At 60.3% G+C, this 14,382-nt stretch overlaps 1 protein-coding gene across 1 annotated transcript; it reads left to right on the top strand.

Moving 5' to 3' along the window:
• Positions 1–5,951: 5,951 nt before the first annotated feature.
• Positions 5,952–10,613, top strand: RNF208 (ring finger protein 208). The gene is made up of 2 exons (XM_065648621.1): positions 5,952–6,280; positions 7,658–10,613. The coding sequence occupies exon 2, from the start codon at positions 8,350–8,352 to the stop codon at positions 9,145–9,147; it is 798 nt and encodes a 265-aa protein (XP_065504693.1). The 5' UTR covers positions 5,952–6,280; positions 7,658–8,349; the 3' UTR covers positions 9,148–10,613.
• Positions 10,614–14,382: the final 3,769 nt, after the last annotated feature.

The raw sequence follows: 14,382 nt of genomic DNA, 5'->3' as shown, positions 1-14,382 counted from the left end.
CAATTGGGAGGAAAAGAAGGACAGAGAGAAGAGAGTTGGAAAAATTAAACATGTTTTACTAATGCTACTAATAGAAATAGAGAAAATAATACGAAATATACAAAACCAATCTTGAAAGTCCCGGCAGCTGCTCCGGCAGATGTGGGGCCGGCACCCGCAGTCCCGGACTGGACTCTGCAGCCAACCGGAGCTGGATCCAGTCTGTCACTTGGCCTCAGTTCGCAGGGACAACTTGCAAGGTCCTCTCCCAATGTCGGCCATAAGGAAAAGGGACGAGATCCTCGTGATCCCCCACTTTTATATGAAGTATGATGTGAATGGGATGGAATACTTTAGTTGGTCAGTTTTTCAGTTCACCTCCTGCCTGCACATCTCGCGGGATGCATCATTATCAATGACCTTGCATTCCATTGCTATGTCTACCAAAACATGTACCTGACTTTCAGGAAAACTGCAGTTAGTAAGAAGACTTTAGCTGACAGGGAAATTCACTAAAAGAGAAACTTGTTCTTAACAAAACCAGGACAGCGGAGTCCAAGGCCCTGCTCAAAGCACAGCCAGTGAGTTGCTCTGGAATGCGCACAGGGCAGCGCTGAACATCTCTGAGGCTGCAAATCCCACCACCTCTCTGCACCTCAGTCCAGTGTTTGACCCTCAAAGTGAAAAAGCTTTTCCCCGTGTAGCTATAGGGAAATACAGCTGGAAATTCCCATGTCACAGTTTGTGGCTGTTGATCCTCGTCCTCTCTCCCTCCTCCCATGAGGCAGCTGAGAAGAGCAATGAATTTTCCATGAGTTTTCTTTTCTGACAGCTGAGCAACCCCAGATCTGCAGGCAGGGAGCTGGTGGGGAGGGGAATGAAGGTCACCGTGTCCAAGGAGAGAGGAGATGGCCTCTCTGGCCCTGCTGCCTTGATCTCCCCCCACTCCACGTGCATCCCTCCTCCTCCTCCTCCTTCTCCTCCTCTCTGCCCTCCTTCTGTCAGTGCAGCACCAGCAAGGTGGGCGCACACTTCACACCAAGGGCTCCCAGAAGTGGCCACACTAAAATGAATGAATAGTAAAAATTATTATTATACCCCTTGGGATTTGTTCAGGGCTTTGGAACGTACGTAACCTTTGAGCTGGCCAGAGCATGTGGGTCTATGGTGCCGTGGCGCTCCTGATTCCTGTAATCTCAAGGTTTGTGCGTGGTAGCATGTGGAAAAGCCACAGGCTTTGGACCATTTTGCAGAACTTTGCACCATTTTTCTTATGGCGCAGTCTCTGTAGGGGGCTGCAAGCCCGGAAACAACCACATTTAAACCCCCATCAATGCGTTAGGGCTGTACTGCAAGAGCATCAATGGTCAAGCCCACAAGCTTCTGCTGCTTCCAACAGCAACCAGAGCAAGCAGCTCTACAGCAGCTGGCTGCATCCTTCAGCAACCAGCCAGCAACAAGCCATTCTGCTGGTTTCTTGGCAGATTTTTAATAGCATTCCTCCTTCAAAATGCCCTTCCTGGGCAAGCTGCACATGCCAGGAGCTGCAGAGAGCTCCTGCCATAGTTCTGGTGGAGCCGTGTGGCAAATGTGTGGTGTGAGAGCTGCCCGACTTTCCACTTCAGCTGGTGTCTGCACCAGCCATTGCTGGGCTGATGCCACCTCTGCCAGGCCTGGAGGGTCCCAGCCTGGAAAGGGTGGCCATGGTGGCATTTGGAGTCCCTTCTCCTGATGCTCTACCCCAGGAAGGAGAGAGAAGCCTGAGGGGATGGAGCATGGCATGATGGAGCGTGGAGGATGAGAAAACTTAATATGGAGTGTGGCTAGCACATCTGCATGTCCCAGCTGGGCTGGGTCGTCCCTCCGGTGCTGCAGAGCAGCTGGGCAGGTGCTGGCTCCGGTGCCTGACCAGCTACGGACGTGCGATAAAGCTGCTCTCTGGAAAGATGAAGAGGAGCTCAGGTTTTTTGTGAGTGAATTATCTGTGTGATGGGTGATTCACCAGTGCAAAACAAGATCATTGCAAGAAACAGGCTGGATTTTGGAAAGAGTGGGTGTGCAGGACCAGGTCAAACAAACTCTGTAACAAGAGCAGCAAGCAGTAAATACAGGTGTTGTGAGTCACTGCAAAAGCACCCGAGGTGCTGCCACCAGAAGCACAGCACAAAGCACGATGCCAGGTCTGCACACGTTAGATGGGATCTGGGATGTGGGGCAGGAAGGTTTGGAACGTGCGGAGCTGCTGGCTCACTCAGGTTGAGCAGAAAGCAAAGGTGTGTGTAGCCACGGCACAGGGTCAGCACCAAGTGAGGAAGAAAACATCCTGTTAGAGCTGGTCCTTCTCTGCAGGCATTATAAATCCAGAAGGGCAATAACATTCTGAGTGTGCGGCTGGACGATCGAGCTAATGATGGCTGACACAGATGATGAGGAAGAAATTTAGGGTCAAACTATCTTCTGGCATCACCATTCATCTCAGCAGAGCTGCAGCAGAGACTGGCCAGTGGTGTCACGTCTCTCAATGCATCTGTAAACCAAAGGTTTAGAAATGATCCATTTGTGACACTGTAATGAGTTTTGAAGAAAGGAGCTGTGGTTGCCTGCAGAGTACCAAGGAACAACCACCCACCACTTGATTATAGAAGCAAACCTCCATTTGTCTGGATGACATGGAGTGAACCCACTGGTGAAGCTGCTCCTGCATGTCTGTCCAAGTAGAGCTTCATGCAGGACGTGGGGAACGGTGGGTACACTTGAGCTTAGGAGCTCCCTCTGAACCCAAGGCATGCTTGGACTGCTGGATGACTCTGAGAAAATGGTAAAATAAATCGGTGCTGTTTGTAAAACCCATAAAAATATGTGATATCACATCACCATTGCTCAGAAGACATGCTGAGAATATCCACATGCAGCATAATGATGTACGCTTATAACACATAATACAGTAGTTTTTTTAAAAGATAATGAAGCATATATGTATATATAACAAAGTTAGATGTTCAACCCAGGAATAAGAATACGGCCAGAGACAAAGGCAAATGTTAGAGGTGGTCCCAGGGGCTGGGATTTGGTAGGGATGTCACTTGAGAGCGTGGCCATCCAGGCCTGGCTGAAGATGAAGCGTCTGGGCTTTGAAGGATGAGATTATTTTCAGTTTGGGTTGGAAAGCAGAGATCTTGGTGGACCAACTCAGCAGAGAAAAGGGAAAACTCTGCACCTCAAAAAGCAAACCTGGGAGAGCTCTGTATGTCTCATTGAGCACTCATATGTTGGGATGAAAACCTGGGGACAAAGTCTCTCTGTGCAAGACTTAACGAATGGCGTTTGCTGCTAAGGACCCCATCAAGCCTAATGCAAGTCCTGGGAGAAAATGAAGTGCCAGGCTTTGGCTTGGACTGCAAACTGCTTCACAAGTACCTGGAACAGGTGGAGGAGAAGCTGAGAAGCACTGCTGTGCCGGGATGGGGATGATCCAGTGCCACATCCACCGAGCACATGAAGCAGACACCAGCAAAGCTATTGGGGCAACACGAGAATCCCCAGCATCTTGGCACAAGCACATTCTTATTCAGCAGAAAAGACACCTGATATAATTTATGATTATTTTTAAACAGAGCTCTTGCTTAACTCACCAAATAGCAGTGTAATAACACAGTGTCGCTGGGTCAGCACGGGGATGCCATGTGAATTAATAACAGAAAATGGCTCGTGCTCACTCACTTCCTGCAATTTCCTTTGCTCTGTGAGTTCAAGCGTAATATATCGGTTCTTGCTATCTGCATCCAGAAGCGTCAGCCAGAAAGTAAGCAAAAACTGACACAGAGGGGATGGGGAAGATGAAGGGAATCCCTGTTTAGCACTGTTAGGGTGCCAGACAGCAGCAGCTTCACACTGATTTCGGCAGGTAAGCAGATCAAAGAATTACTCTTAGAGGGACTAGAGTCAAAGTTGTTACAAAATCCCTTATCCCATGAGAAACTAGAAGATTAAAAATACAACCACTAACATTGTCAACAGGGGAGCATGGGTTTCCAGGCGGAGGCAGCCGGTGGGTGAAGCTGCATGGTCCTGGGGAAGCCGCACTCAGGGATGGGTCCAGCCCGAGGATGGAGCATGGCTGAGCCCTTGGGGTGCCAGGGCATCCCTCTGGACTGGGTGGGTTTGGTGATCTCCTCTAAGCCAGGCATCTGGGTGAGATTTTTAGCATCATTGCCTGGAGCTTGGATGGTCAGATCATCTGTGGGATGTGTAAGGCCTGAAGGAGCCGAGCTTTCGTGCAGGCTGACAGCAGGATGCAGAGCTGTTCAGTGGAGTACGTGAGCTCCAGCTTCTGTGTCTGTCTCACTGATGGAGTGGCCAGGGGACAGTGATGGCGTGAGCACAATGTGACGGTGCAGTCACGGTGCAGCTCCAGGCCCCTGCAGACCCCTTGTTACAGGGGCGAATGGTGGCCGGGTCTGTGCTGCAGCAAGGCTGGAGGGTCAGCGAGGGGGTCTGGGCAGGGAGGGCATCAAAATCCAGGGAAAAGCCTGAGGCCAACTGAGGAGTATAAAGAGCTCAAAAGTGACAGCGGGTGACAGGAACAGGGAAACCTCAGCAGCACCCAAAGGAGGTCAGTGAGTCCCCCCAGCACCCTGCCCCAGATGAGATAGTGTGGAGGGATGGAGCGTTTTCGGGTTTGGGTGCACATGCTCCTGGGCCACTGTTGCTGGGCGGGGTGGCTGTGAGCTCTGGGTTCAAGTGTGGCTGAGGAGTTGGGGGGCTCCATGTAGGGCTGGCTACCCATTTTGGCTGCCTGCCTGTGGACTCTCCACGCTGGAGGGACCCGTGGTGGGGGGAGAGGGCAGTGCAGCTGCTAACATCTGCTGGGGCATGGCAGGTGCCGGGGAGTACAGACCAGGAGTCGTTCTCCTGGGGCACAGTGCGGGGTGTCCCCAGCTCGTGGCCGCCTGCCTGCCTGTGCCAGTGAAGGTGTCACACCAGCTAGACCACGGCAACGGATGATGCTCCCCCAGTGCTCCCCAGGGACCTGTCAGCACTGCTGGTTCCCAGTGGTGCTGTGACCCCCCCACACACCATGCTGAGCCCACCGCATCCCCCAGGGACCAGTGGGACTCTGTGCCCTGCTCCCGTCTCCCCAGAGCTCAGTCGGGTTTTGACCTCAATGTGGCGGGGAACCCCTCTGCTGCTGGCTTGGGGTCAGCACTGGTGGTGGGACCGGGGTCCCTTGGGACATGGTGGGGTGCATGGCTGATTCAGCAGCAGGAAAAGGTGGTGGTAAGGGGCATTCCTGGTGTTACGACCTTTCCCCAGCCCCAAAAGCTGCGGAGGCTGCTGGAACGGGTCCCTCTCCCCGCTGCCACATGCTCCCTGATGCTGGCCCCAAAATCGCTACCCCCGGAGCGGCATCGCCCGCGCCGCGGAGCCATTTCCAGCGACGGATGCTGAGTCACTGCAGGCCCCTCCGAAACACCTCGCAGGGACCCGGGGGGTGGCGAAGGAGCGGGGCCGGGCCGGGCCGGGCTGGGAGCGGAGCCGCAGCGGGGCCGGACCGGCGGGGCGGGGGTGCGGGGGGGTCTGTGTGTGTGCGTGTGTGTCCGGCGGGCCCCGGCGCTGCTGAGCGAGGGAAATGTGAGCCGGCTGCACCACTGCGGCGGCACTGCGGGCGGGGCGGGAGCGCGCAGGCAGCGCCCGCGCCCGCGGGACAGCGCGGCCCCTGCCTGCTGCCTGCCCGCTGCCCGCTGCCCGCCTGCACCTGCCGGAGGGGGAGCGGGGGGTGCCCGGGCTGCAGCTCCCCCCAGCCAGCCGGGAGTGTTGCATCAGCCCCGCGCGGAGCGGCGGCTCCGCGGCCGGAGGAGGCGGCGGAGGAGCCGGGGGAGGGAGAGCGGAGCGGGCGGGCGGAAGGTGCCTCCCCCGCGGCAGCGGCGCTACCTGCCGCCTCCCCCCGGCAGCTGCTCCCCGCGGAGCATCCGGACGAGCCGGCGGGAGCCCGGCGGCGCCGGCCCCTGCCTCTGTGGCCGGTGCCCTCCCCGCGCCGCCGGGGAAGCTGCTGGAGGAGGCGGCGGGGCCGGGGGCAGCGGGGCCGGGAGCCACGGCCCGGCCGGCAGCGGTGGAGACCCGGCAGCATCCTCGGGGAGCCGACACTTGGCACGGGCAGCGCCCGCATCCCTCTGCCTTTCAGATAACCTTTAGCCGCTTGGGCCTCCAAACCTTTCCCGGGGACGGAGCGGGGGTCTGGAGGCTCAACTGGGGACACGGCCACAGCGGGATCCCCCGGCCGAGGCACCGCGGGCCAATGCAGGTAACGACCGGCAGCGACCGTCCTTCTGCCCAGGGGCATCACCTTGCGGGCGGGCAGGCGCGGGTGCGTGCGGGCGTGTGCGAGCGTGCACATCTGTGTGCACATCTGTGTGCACCGCTGGGCTGGAGCGTGCCAGCGCAGCATGGGGCTGAGGATTGTGGTGGGAGCTCACTGGAGGTGGGTGCTGTGTGTCGGGGGTGCTGGGGAGCGCCCGGGGGTGCTGGGGTTGCGGGGTACGGCGGGGTGCTGCGCCAGGACTGTGCATGAAGGGGTGTGACGGCGTGAGCGTGGAAAGGCGGCGGGTTTGCGCGGCAGCTGCTTCACTGCATGGAGCCCTGTGCCCGTCAGTGCGCTGCGGGTGAGTGTCTGTGGGAGATCTGCGAGCAGAGAGCCCCCAGGGCTGCTGCTGTGCACGACGGAGGGAATATACACTGTTCGTAGGGTGCAGGATGTGGGGTGCAGGACGTGGGTGCAGGACGTGGGTGCAGGATGTGGGCCCATGATAGGGGATGCAGGACACGAGGCCTCCATCCCCAGGGCAGGTATCACAGCATGCTTGCAGGACCCCAGTGCCACCAGGGCACAGCCCCCCAGGACAGCCCCCTAGGGTCGGGCAGGGATCCAGCCCCCCACTGCTCTTGGGCATCCAGGGCTGAGCCCTCCCCGGCCTCTCACTGTCCCCAGGGGCTGCTGCTACAACCACATGGCCCCCTCGGGCCCCCTTCACCAGGCCTGGCAGGGCTCAGCAGGAGCAGGCATCCCTCTAACAGGATTTGCAGCGTGATGGAGGAGAGTGCCTTCGCCCTTCTCGGAGGAGAGACAGGCTGTTGCTGGGGCTGCTGAGGGAGAAAATGGCCACGGGCTGACTGCCTGCCCCCCATCTCCTGCCCCCAAACATGGCCATCCTCTCCAGCAGCCCTGGGACAAGGGCAGGGAGCTGGGAAGGGGGAGAGGAAGCCAGAGGGAGGGATAATAACAGGGACAGATCAGGAGCAAGCCATGGAGGTAAAAATAGATCCACCAAGCAGAGGAGGGGCTAAACGTGAGAGAAAACCCTGAGCAGAGGCAGGCCAGCGGGGGAGCCCCCCAGGAGGGCCCCTGCATCCCAGTGGGGTGCAGGGGGTCCTGCCCGCACAGATCCCCAGGGCAGAGAGGCCACCCAGCACCCTGCACCTGGGGCTGCTGGGAGCTCCCTGGGGGGAAATACCTGCCCGCTCCCACTTCCGCTGGCCTGAACACGGGCGGATGGACAGGACCTGCAGGGCTCAGTTGCCAAATTGCCGGGATGCAGGCGGGCACGCATCCCGAGGGAGTGCTGGCAGCCGGCAGAGCCCTGGAGAGCCTTGGATCCAACCTCGCCTCGCTTTTCATTTCCAGCGAGCACGAAGCTGAGCAGGGAACAGAGGTACCAGGGACGGCAGGGAGAAGGTGCGCGGCAGCCCCGTGAGCTGCCCTGCGGCGCGGGATGTTCCCTGGGCCCCTGCCCCGCGGGAGCTGCCGCTGACAGCAAGTGGTGGAGCCGGGAGGTCAGAGCAAAGGAATTCCCGAACACATTCTTCAGCGCCACGAGGATCCCACAGCGTGTAAACAGGAATAAAGGCCAGGCGGAGGCCGGGGTGAGGCGGGGGCTGCCCCCAGTTCCTGTGGGACCCCTGCAGACTGACCTGCCCTGGGCAGCACCCGTGCCACGGACTCCAATTTACCCTTCGTGACTGCAGCTGGTCCATCGCAGGAACAGCCAGCGAAGGAGAAGCGGGAGACTGCTGAGTGACGGCCAACGTCACATTAACATCCCGGCGAGGCGCTGCGGGGAGCCGACGCTTTGATCACCACCCCAAGAGCATCCTCCAAGGTGGGCAGGATGCTGCTGTGAGCCCTACCTTCCCCGGCCCGCCCTGGCCTCGTGCCCGGCACCCTCGGGGCTGGCTGGAGAAGAGGGGCGCAGGGCCCGCTGGCGCTGCCCCGGCTCCCCAGGATGCTCTCCCGCGCCAGCGGCTCCTCCCCGTGCTCCTGCTCCGCAGCCAGACCGAGATTGAAAGCTCAGCAGGCTGCCGGCATGTTTTAGCCTCATGCAGGCGTCCCTCGGAGACCCCAGAGCAGTGGACAGTAATGTGAAAACGATACTCATGTCGTGTCTGAAAGGGCAACAGGTCATCATTAAAATGGAGGCGATGAAAATCATCCACCCGGAGAAGTTTTCGGAGCTACAGGCCTCACAGCCACGCTACGCACCGGCCCCCCGCCGTGAGCCGCCCCTCGTGGCCAAGCGCGCGTGGCCCTCCGAGTCCGAGATCATCGTCAACCAGGCGTGCGGGGACATCCCTGCCCTGGATGCCACCCCCAGCCCCCTGCCGCTGCCCCGGACTCCCCCACTGCCGCGGCGAGAGCGCGGGTACCAGAGCCAGCGGAAGGGCAGCTCCGAGGTCTGCTACCACCGGCAGCCGCCATCGGACGAGGTGATCGTCAACCAGTACGTGCTGCACCCCTCGACGCCCTGCGAGCCCCTCGAGTGCCCCACCTGCGGCCACATGTACAACTTCACCAACAAGCGGCCCCGCATCCTCTCCTGCCTGCACTCGGTGTGCGAGGAGTGCCTGCAGATCCTCTACGAGTCCTGCCCCAAGTACAAGTTCATCTCCTGCCCCACCTGCAAGCGGGAGACCGTCCTCTTCACCGACTACGGGCTGGCGGCGCTGGCTGTCAACACCAGTATCCTCAACAGACTGCCGGCCGATGCCCTGGCCGCCAACCCCGTCCAGTGGAGCAGCGACACCGACCGCAGCTGCTACCAGACCTTTCGCCAGTACTGCGGGGCCGCCTGCACCTGCCACATCCGAAACCCGCTCTCCTCCTGCACCATCATGTGAGCCCCGCGCCCCTGCCCGCGCCTCCCGGCAGCGGGGCGGCTGGCGGGTGGGAGAGGACGGTGCTGCGCCGTGGCCGGTCCCTGGTCCCTTCTTTGCCCATGGCACAGCCCAGAGATGCTCTGATCCTCACCGCAGCCAAGGACATGGGACCGGTGTCCTCACCAGTGCTGGTGGGGGGTGATGGGGACGCTGGGACCTGGCGGCAGCCCCCTATGCCCCGGTAGTGCCCAGGAAGAGGGACGCTGGGGTGGGGAGCGTGTCCACCAGCACATCCAGGGGCTCTGTCTTCTCCCATCCTGCAGCAGGTGCCCCCACTGTGCATCGACCATCCCACCACGTTCCTTCCCCGGGCACCTTCTCCCTCCTCTCTCCCCACGGCTCCCAAGAGCAGACACTGGGTCCCGGCCAGAGCGACGCTCTCCCTGTTGCCCCACAGACAACAGCAGCGGCATGAGGAGCCCTGGAGGTGCCTGGTGCCACGCTAGGTCACCCACCTGGCATGGGAGGCAAGGACAGGTCCCCTACTTCCCCTCCCGCCCTTCTCTGTAAGTTATTTGCCAAAGCTTTCATCTCAGCGGCCATGCCACCATGCGCCCGAGTCGTAGCCACGCCAAGCCGCTGCACTGGCCCCTCGGCTGCGAGCTGACATGCGGCCCGTTTCCTCCGCAGGCCCTTGAGGAAAGCTCCACTTTATCCTCGTTTTGGAGGATTCTTGTTTTTTTCCCCAGCTGTCCCCAGCCACCCCATCCCAGGCCGCTACGCGTTCACAAAGGCATTGAGCTGTGTCCATTCTCTGCTGCTCCAACCAGGGCCCTGCACTGATGCCCCGTGGGGTGGCTCGGGGGTGCAACACAGGGTCTGGTACCCCAGATTTCCAGCTCCAGTGAGGGGATTTGGCTGGGGAAGGAGGCAAAGATCTGGCTCCTGCCCACAGCTCCATCCCCAGAGCAGCACCTCTGCTCTGACCCCTGTGCAGCAGGGCTGGCAGGGCGGCGGCCCCCTGTGCACAGTCTTGCTTTCTCCAGGGCACCTGGAGGGGTAAGTTTGCTGCCAAAAAAGCAAAAAAATAAACCTAAAAACATAAAGAAAAAGCCATAATTTGCAAGTGCTCCTGCAGGGCTGAGCTCCACATCTTGGCACAATGGCGGCACCAGCAGCACACGCTGCCCAGTCCCATGGCACCGGGGCTGGGAGACACAGAGGGGCCTCACAGAGCCCCCCACCCTGGGGGGGAAAAGCAGCCCCTGGCACTGGCCGAAACCCAAGATCCATCCAGGGAGAGGGGCCAAACCATCACCCCACCCCGAGGGAGCAGGCGATGCCCCAGCACAGCCCCCAGAACCACCTGCTGCCGGTGGAGAACAGGGATGGCACCACCGTTTCTGTGTTGTTCTGCCAATGCCTCCTGCTGCTGGTTGTGACAATGATGATGTTTTATACCCGGCCTTGTTCTAACCCTCATCGGTCTCCCCAATAAAGGTTATATTGGAACGAACGGCGAGCTGGTGTCTCGGGGGCGTGTTGCTGTGCTCGGTCTGTGGGGCACATTTGGGGGCAGATACCCAGACGAGGGGCTTTCCCTGGGGAGCAGGGGCTGCCACCTCCCCTCCAACCCAGCTCCTGGCTCTAACGCGGCTGTGTCCCCTCCCTGCCCAGTCTCTGGTCCCACCACACACAGATGGACACTGTGTGTTCTCCACAGGAGGGACCCTGCCCACACTGGGCAAACGGTCCCCAGCCGCACCCAGGGCTCTTCAGTACCCCTTGCATGTCCCAGTCCTTCCTGTGTGGTACAGTGTACCAGGGGAGGATTTTCCAGCCTGATCACAGAATCACAGGATGGTTTGGGTTGAAGGGCCCTTCCCAGCTCCCCCAGTGCCCCCCCTGCCATGAGCAGGGACATCTGCACCAGCTCAGGTTGCTCAGAGCCCCGTCCAGCCTGGCCTGGGATGTCTCCAGGGATGGTTCAGCCACCACCTCTCTGGCCAACCTGGGCCAGGCTCTCACCACCCTCAGGGGCAACAATTTCTTCCTCATGTCCAGCCTGACTCTCCCCTCCTTTAGTTTCAAACCATCGCCCCTTGTCCTATTGCAACAGGCCCTGCTCAAAAGTCCGTCCCTATCTTTCTTATCGGCCCCTTTTAAGCACAGAAAGGCCACAATAAATTCTCCCCAGAGCTTCTCTTCTCCAGGCTGAACACCCCAGCTCCCTCAGCCTGTCCTCATAGGTGCCGGCGGTCCCGGTGGCACCCATTGGTGACGGGAGCCAGGCAGGGGCACGGGCCGTGCTGGGCTCCCCGTCCCGCTCTGGCGAGGCAGACGCCCCGTGGGCCCTGCCAGGCTCACGGCCTCTCTGCACCGTCCCCAGCTGCACGCAGGGACTGCCACAGGGCCTGGCAGCACTGGCAAACGGCATCGGTAGGGAGCACCAAGTGGACCCTGGGGTTGCCATGATGGCAGCTCTCCAGCTGGGAGAGGCAGAAGTTTGGGGCAGGAGCAGCCAGGAGGATGCTCCCAGGGCAGCGCGGTTACCCAGCGCGCGAGCCGCGCATGCAGGCTGGAGCGTGCACATGCGTGTGCAGAGCGGAGGGGATGTGTGTGTGCGCACTGAGGCTTTCTGTGCACACACAGCCCCACCAGCACAGTGCTGGCCCCCGAATTTCCTTTCTCTGGGCGCAGCGGCTGCCTCTGCCCTCTGCTATGGGCAACTGCGGAGCAGCCGCTCCCAAAGCATCAGCACGTCCCCAGCTCATAGCTGAGCCCTGGGGGCAGCCCCCACCCCGGGGGTGCAGGTTTGCAGGGGGGCTCAGGACCCCTTGTCCCTGGCTGCAGGTTCCCGTCTGGGGAGGGTGTCTATCCCCAGAAAATGAAACCACATCCCAGTCCATGGGTGCTGAGTTACAGCATCAATAATGCAGCCGGTGCCACACCCGGCCCCACATGTGCTGCTGCCATGACCTGGCTCCCTGGCCTTGCACTCACATCCCCACCGACCTCAGTTTTGGGGGGCACATGCAGCCCTGGAAACAGTGCTGGGGGCTTCTGGCTGTCTTCACATCCCCCCGCTGAGCCCAGTGATGTGGCTGCTCAGGGAAGCTGGGACAGCCCCGAATCCAGGCTGAGCATCTCCATCGCCCCAAAGGCTCATCCCAAATCCACGACGAGCACCTCCACCTGCATGGCCCCAAAGGCCCCGAAGTAACGGGCCAGGCAGAGCAGAGTTGGCAGCAATTTTGCCCTCAGAGTAGGAATTTACCTTTTTTATTACACAAGAACGAAGGGTACGGTGTGTCCTCCCCACCCCCCATGGTATCTCTTGGGCACAGAGTAAATTTAAAACCACTAATTTGATTTCGAGTTGCAATTAAGGAAGAAATGGGCCTTTCAGGAATAAGTGCTGGGTGACAGCCCATTTCTCCAGCCCTATTAACCTGGAAGGAGCACTCGTAGGACAAGGGACCTGGGTGTATTGCAGGGGACGGGAATGGCGGGGCCGTGCCAACCCTCGCATTGTGGCTGCAGGTGAATTCAACGTCTTTCAAAGTCACTCTGGCATCCCTGGCCCCCAAACTCTCCCATGGCTGGTGCGGCCATGCCGAGCTTCGTGCATCCAAGCTGGGTTTCCAAAGCGCTTCAAGTCCCACCCGCTGCTTAACCATGGCTGGGACATCACCGTGGAGTGGGTTTTGCCACGTGCGAGCACGGGTGCTCACAGCAGCTCGCGGATGAGCAGGTTTTAAAATCTTCTGGTTGGTGTAATGTCTGTCCAGGGCTCTGGGCTCTCCTGCTCTCTGGGCTGGCCCGTGATGGGAAAGGGGACTTGGGGAGTTAAATGGTTCCTGGGGATGGCAATTCCCCCAGCACTCACAGTTTGGATGTGAGAAGGGCCATGAAGCAGGGCAGGTCTCTGCCAGGTTGGGGTCAGCCTTGGCACGGGTTCAGGGGATGACATTTCCCAGCTGTTCTCCCCAAAACCAGCTCCTGCAGCCTGTCCGGTGCTGGGGCTCATGCCAGGCCTGGCTGGCTCAGTGCTCCTGCTGGCGATGGCAGTGCCGAGGCCGGTCCCCATCTGCGTGGCCCCACTGGTGCACGTCCGGCCCCACCGCCCTGCCAGGAGGTTGCACAACGGGACCGGTTCCCCACTGGTGTGAAGTGGGGGGAGGACGCAGCCCCAGCCGAGGGGCCGAAGGCTGCGCTGAGCTCCACAGCAGCATGATGCCAGGTTGGGAAGGAGGTGGCCGAGCATCTGGGCTGTGACCTCCTTGGGGACCTGCAGCCTCGAAATCTCAACCCGAGGAGGTCATGCACCCGAAATGGCCATTTCGGTGGAGAGGAAGCTGCTCGCAATGGCTTCTGCCAGCACCCGACTTTCACAACGAGGTGCAACCCTGTGATGAGGTGATAACGAGTTGCAGCACAGAGCCCGAGAGGCTGTGACAGGCCCCCAGGGCGGCTCTGGCCCCATGGACAGGAGGGACGGCTGCACTTGGGAGCTTTCCTGGGGTTCAGTCCAGGCGAGAGCTGCCCACGGACATGGGCACCTGCTCCCGCTCACTCCCCAGCTCCACGGTCAAGGCCAGATTCTGGTGTGGGAGTTGTTTCTGGTGCCCCACCGGTTTTGTGCCATCCCCTCAGCCACAGTCCCTCGGCCTCGCTTTTGGGGGTGCAGGATGGGGACAGTTCTGTCACATCCCCAGTGCAGGGCTGAGCGGGGCAGGGGAGATGCTGGTGTACACGGTGAGGGGATGCCTCCGACTGTGGCCACATGGGGCCCCTGACTCCCTGACCCCCAACACTCAACCGCTGCCTGCCCGGGCGGGTGACACCGGGTGCGCTCGGTGCATGTCTGTGGCTGCTGTGCTGCCAATGTCCTCACTGCTGCCCAGGCATGGCTGGGGACCCGCATGTGGGGGACACATCGGACTTCAGTGGGAGGAGAGATACAGCCCTGAAGAGCCCTGTGGGGATGGGGCCAGCCATGTCACCGGTCTGGGGACACCAGCTGGGAGATGCGATGAAGCATTTGGGGTGCAATGGGATGTCAGGGGCTTGTGCGAGGGGACCAGGTGGGGGAGATGGGGTGGATTTGGGGTTTGTGCTGGAGTGCATGGTGGGAGAGAGAGGGACAGGGGGGCTGCATGAGGCAATGGGGGCAGGAAAGGAGAGCTGAGGGGCTAGTGAGAAGGTGGATGGGAGCTGCATGGGGGTGTGCATGCTGAGTCTGGAGTGCCGGGA

This window comes from Caloenas nicobarica, chromosome 19 (assembly GCF_036013445.1).
Source record: "Caloenas nicobarica isolate bCalNic1 chromosome 19, bCalNic1.hap1, whole genome shotgun sequence".
Classification (NCBI taxonomy): domain Eukaryota; kingdom Metazoa; phylum Chordata; class Aves; order Columbiformes; family Columbidae; genus Caloenas; species Caloenas nicobarica.
This window is presented reverse-complemented; position numbering and strand designations above follow the sequence as displayed.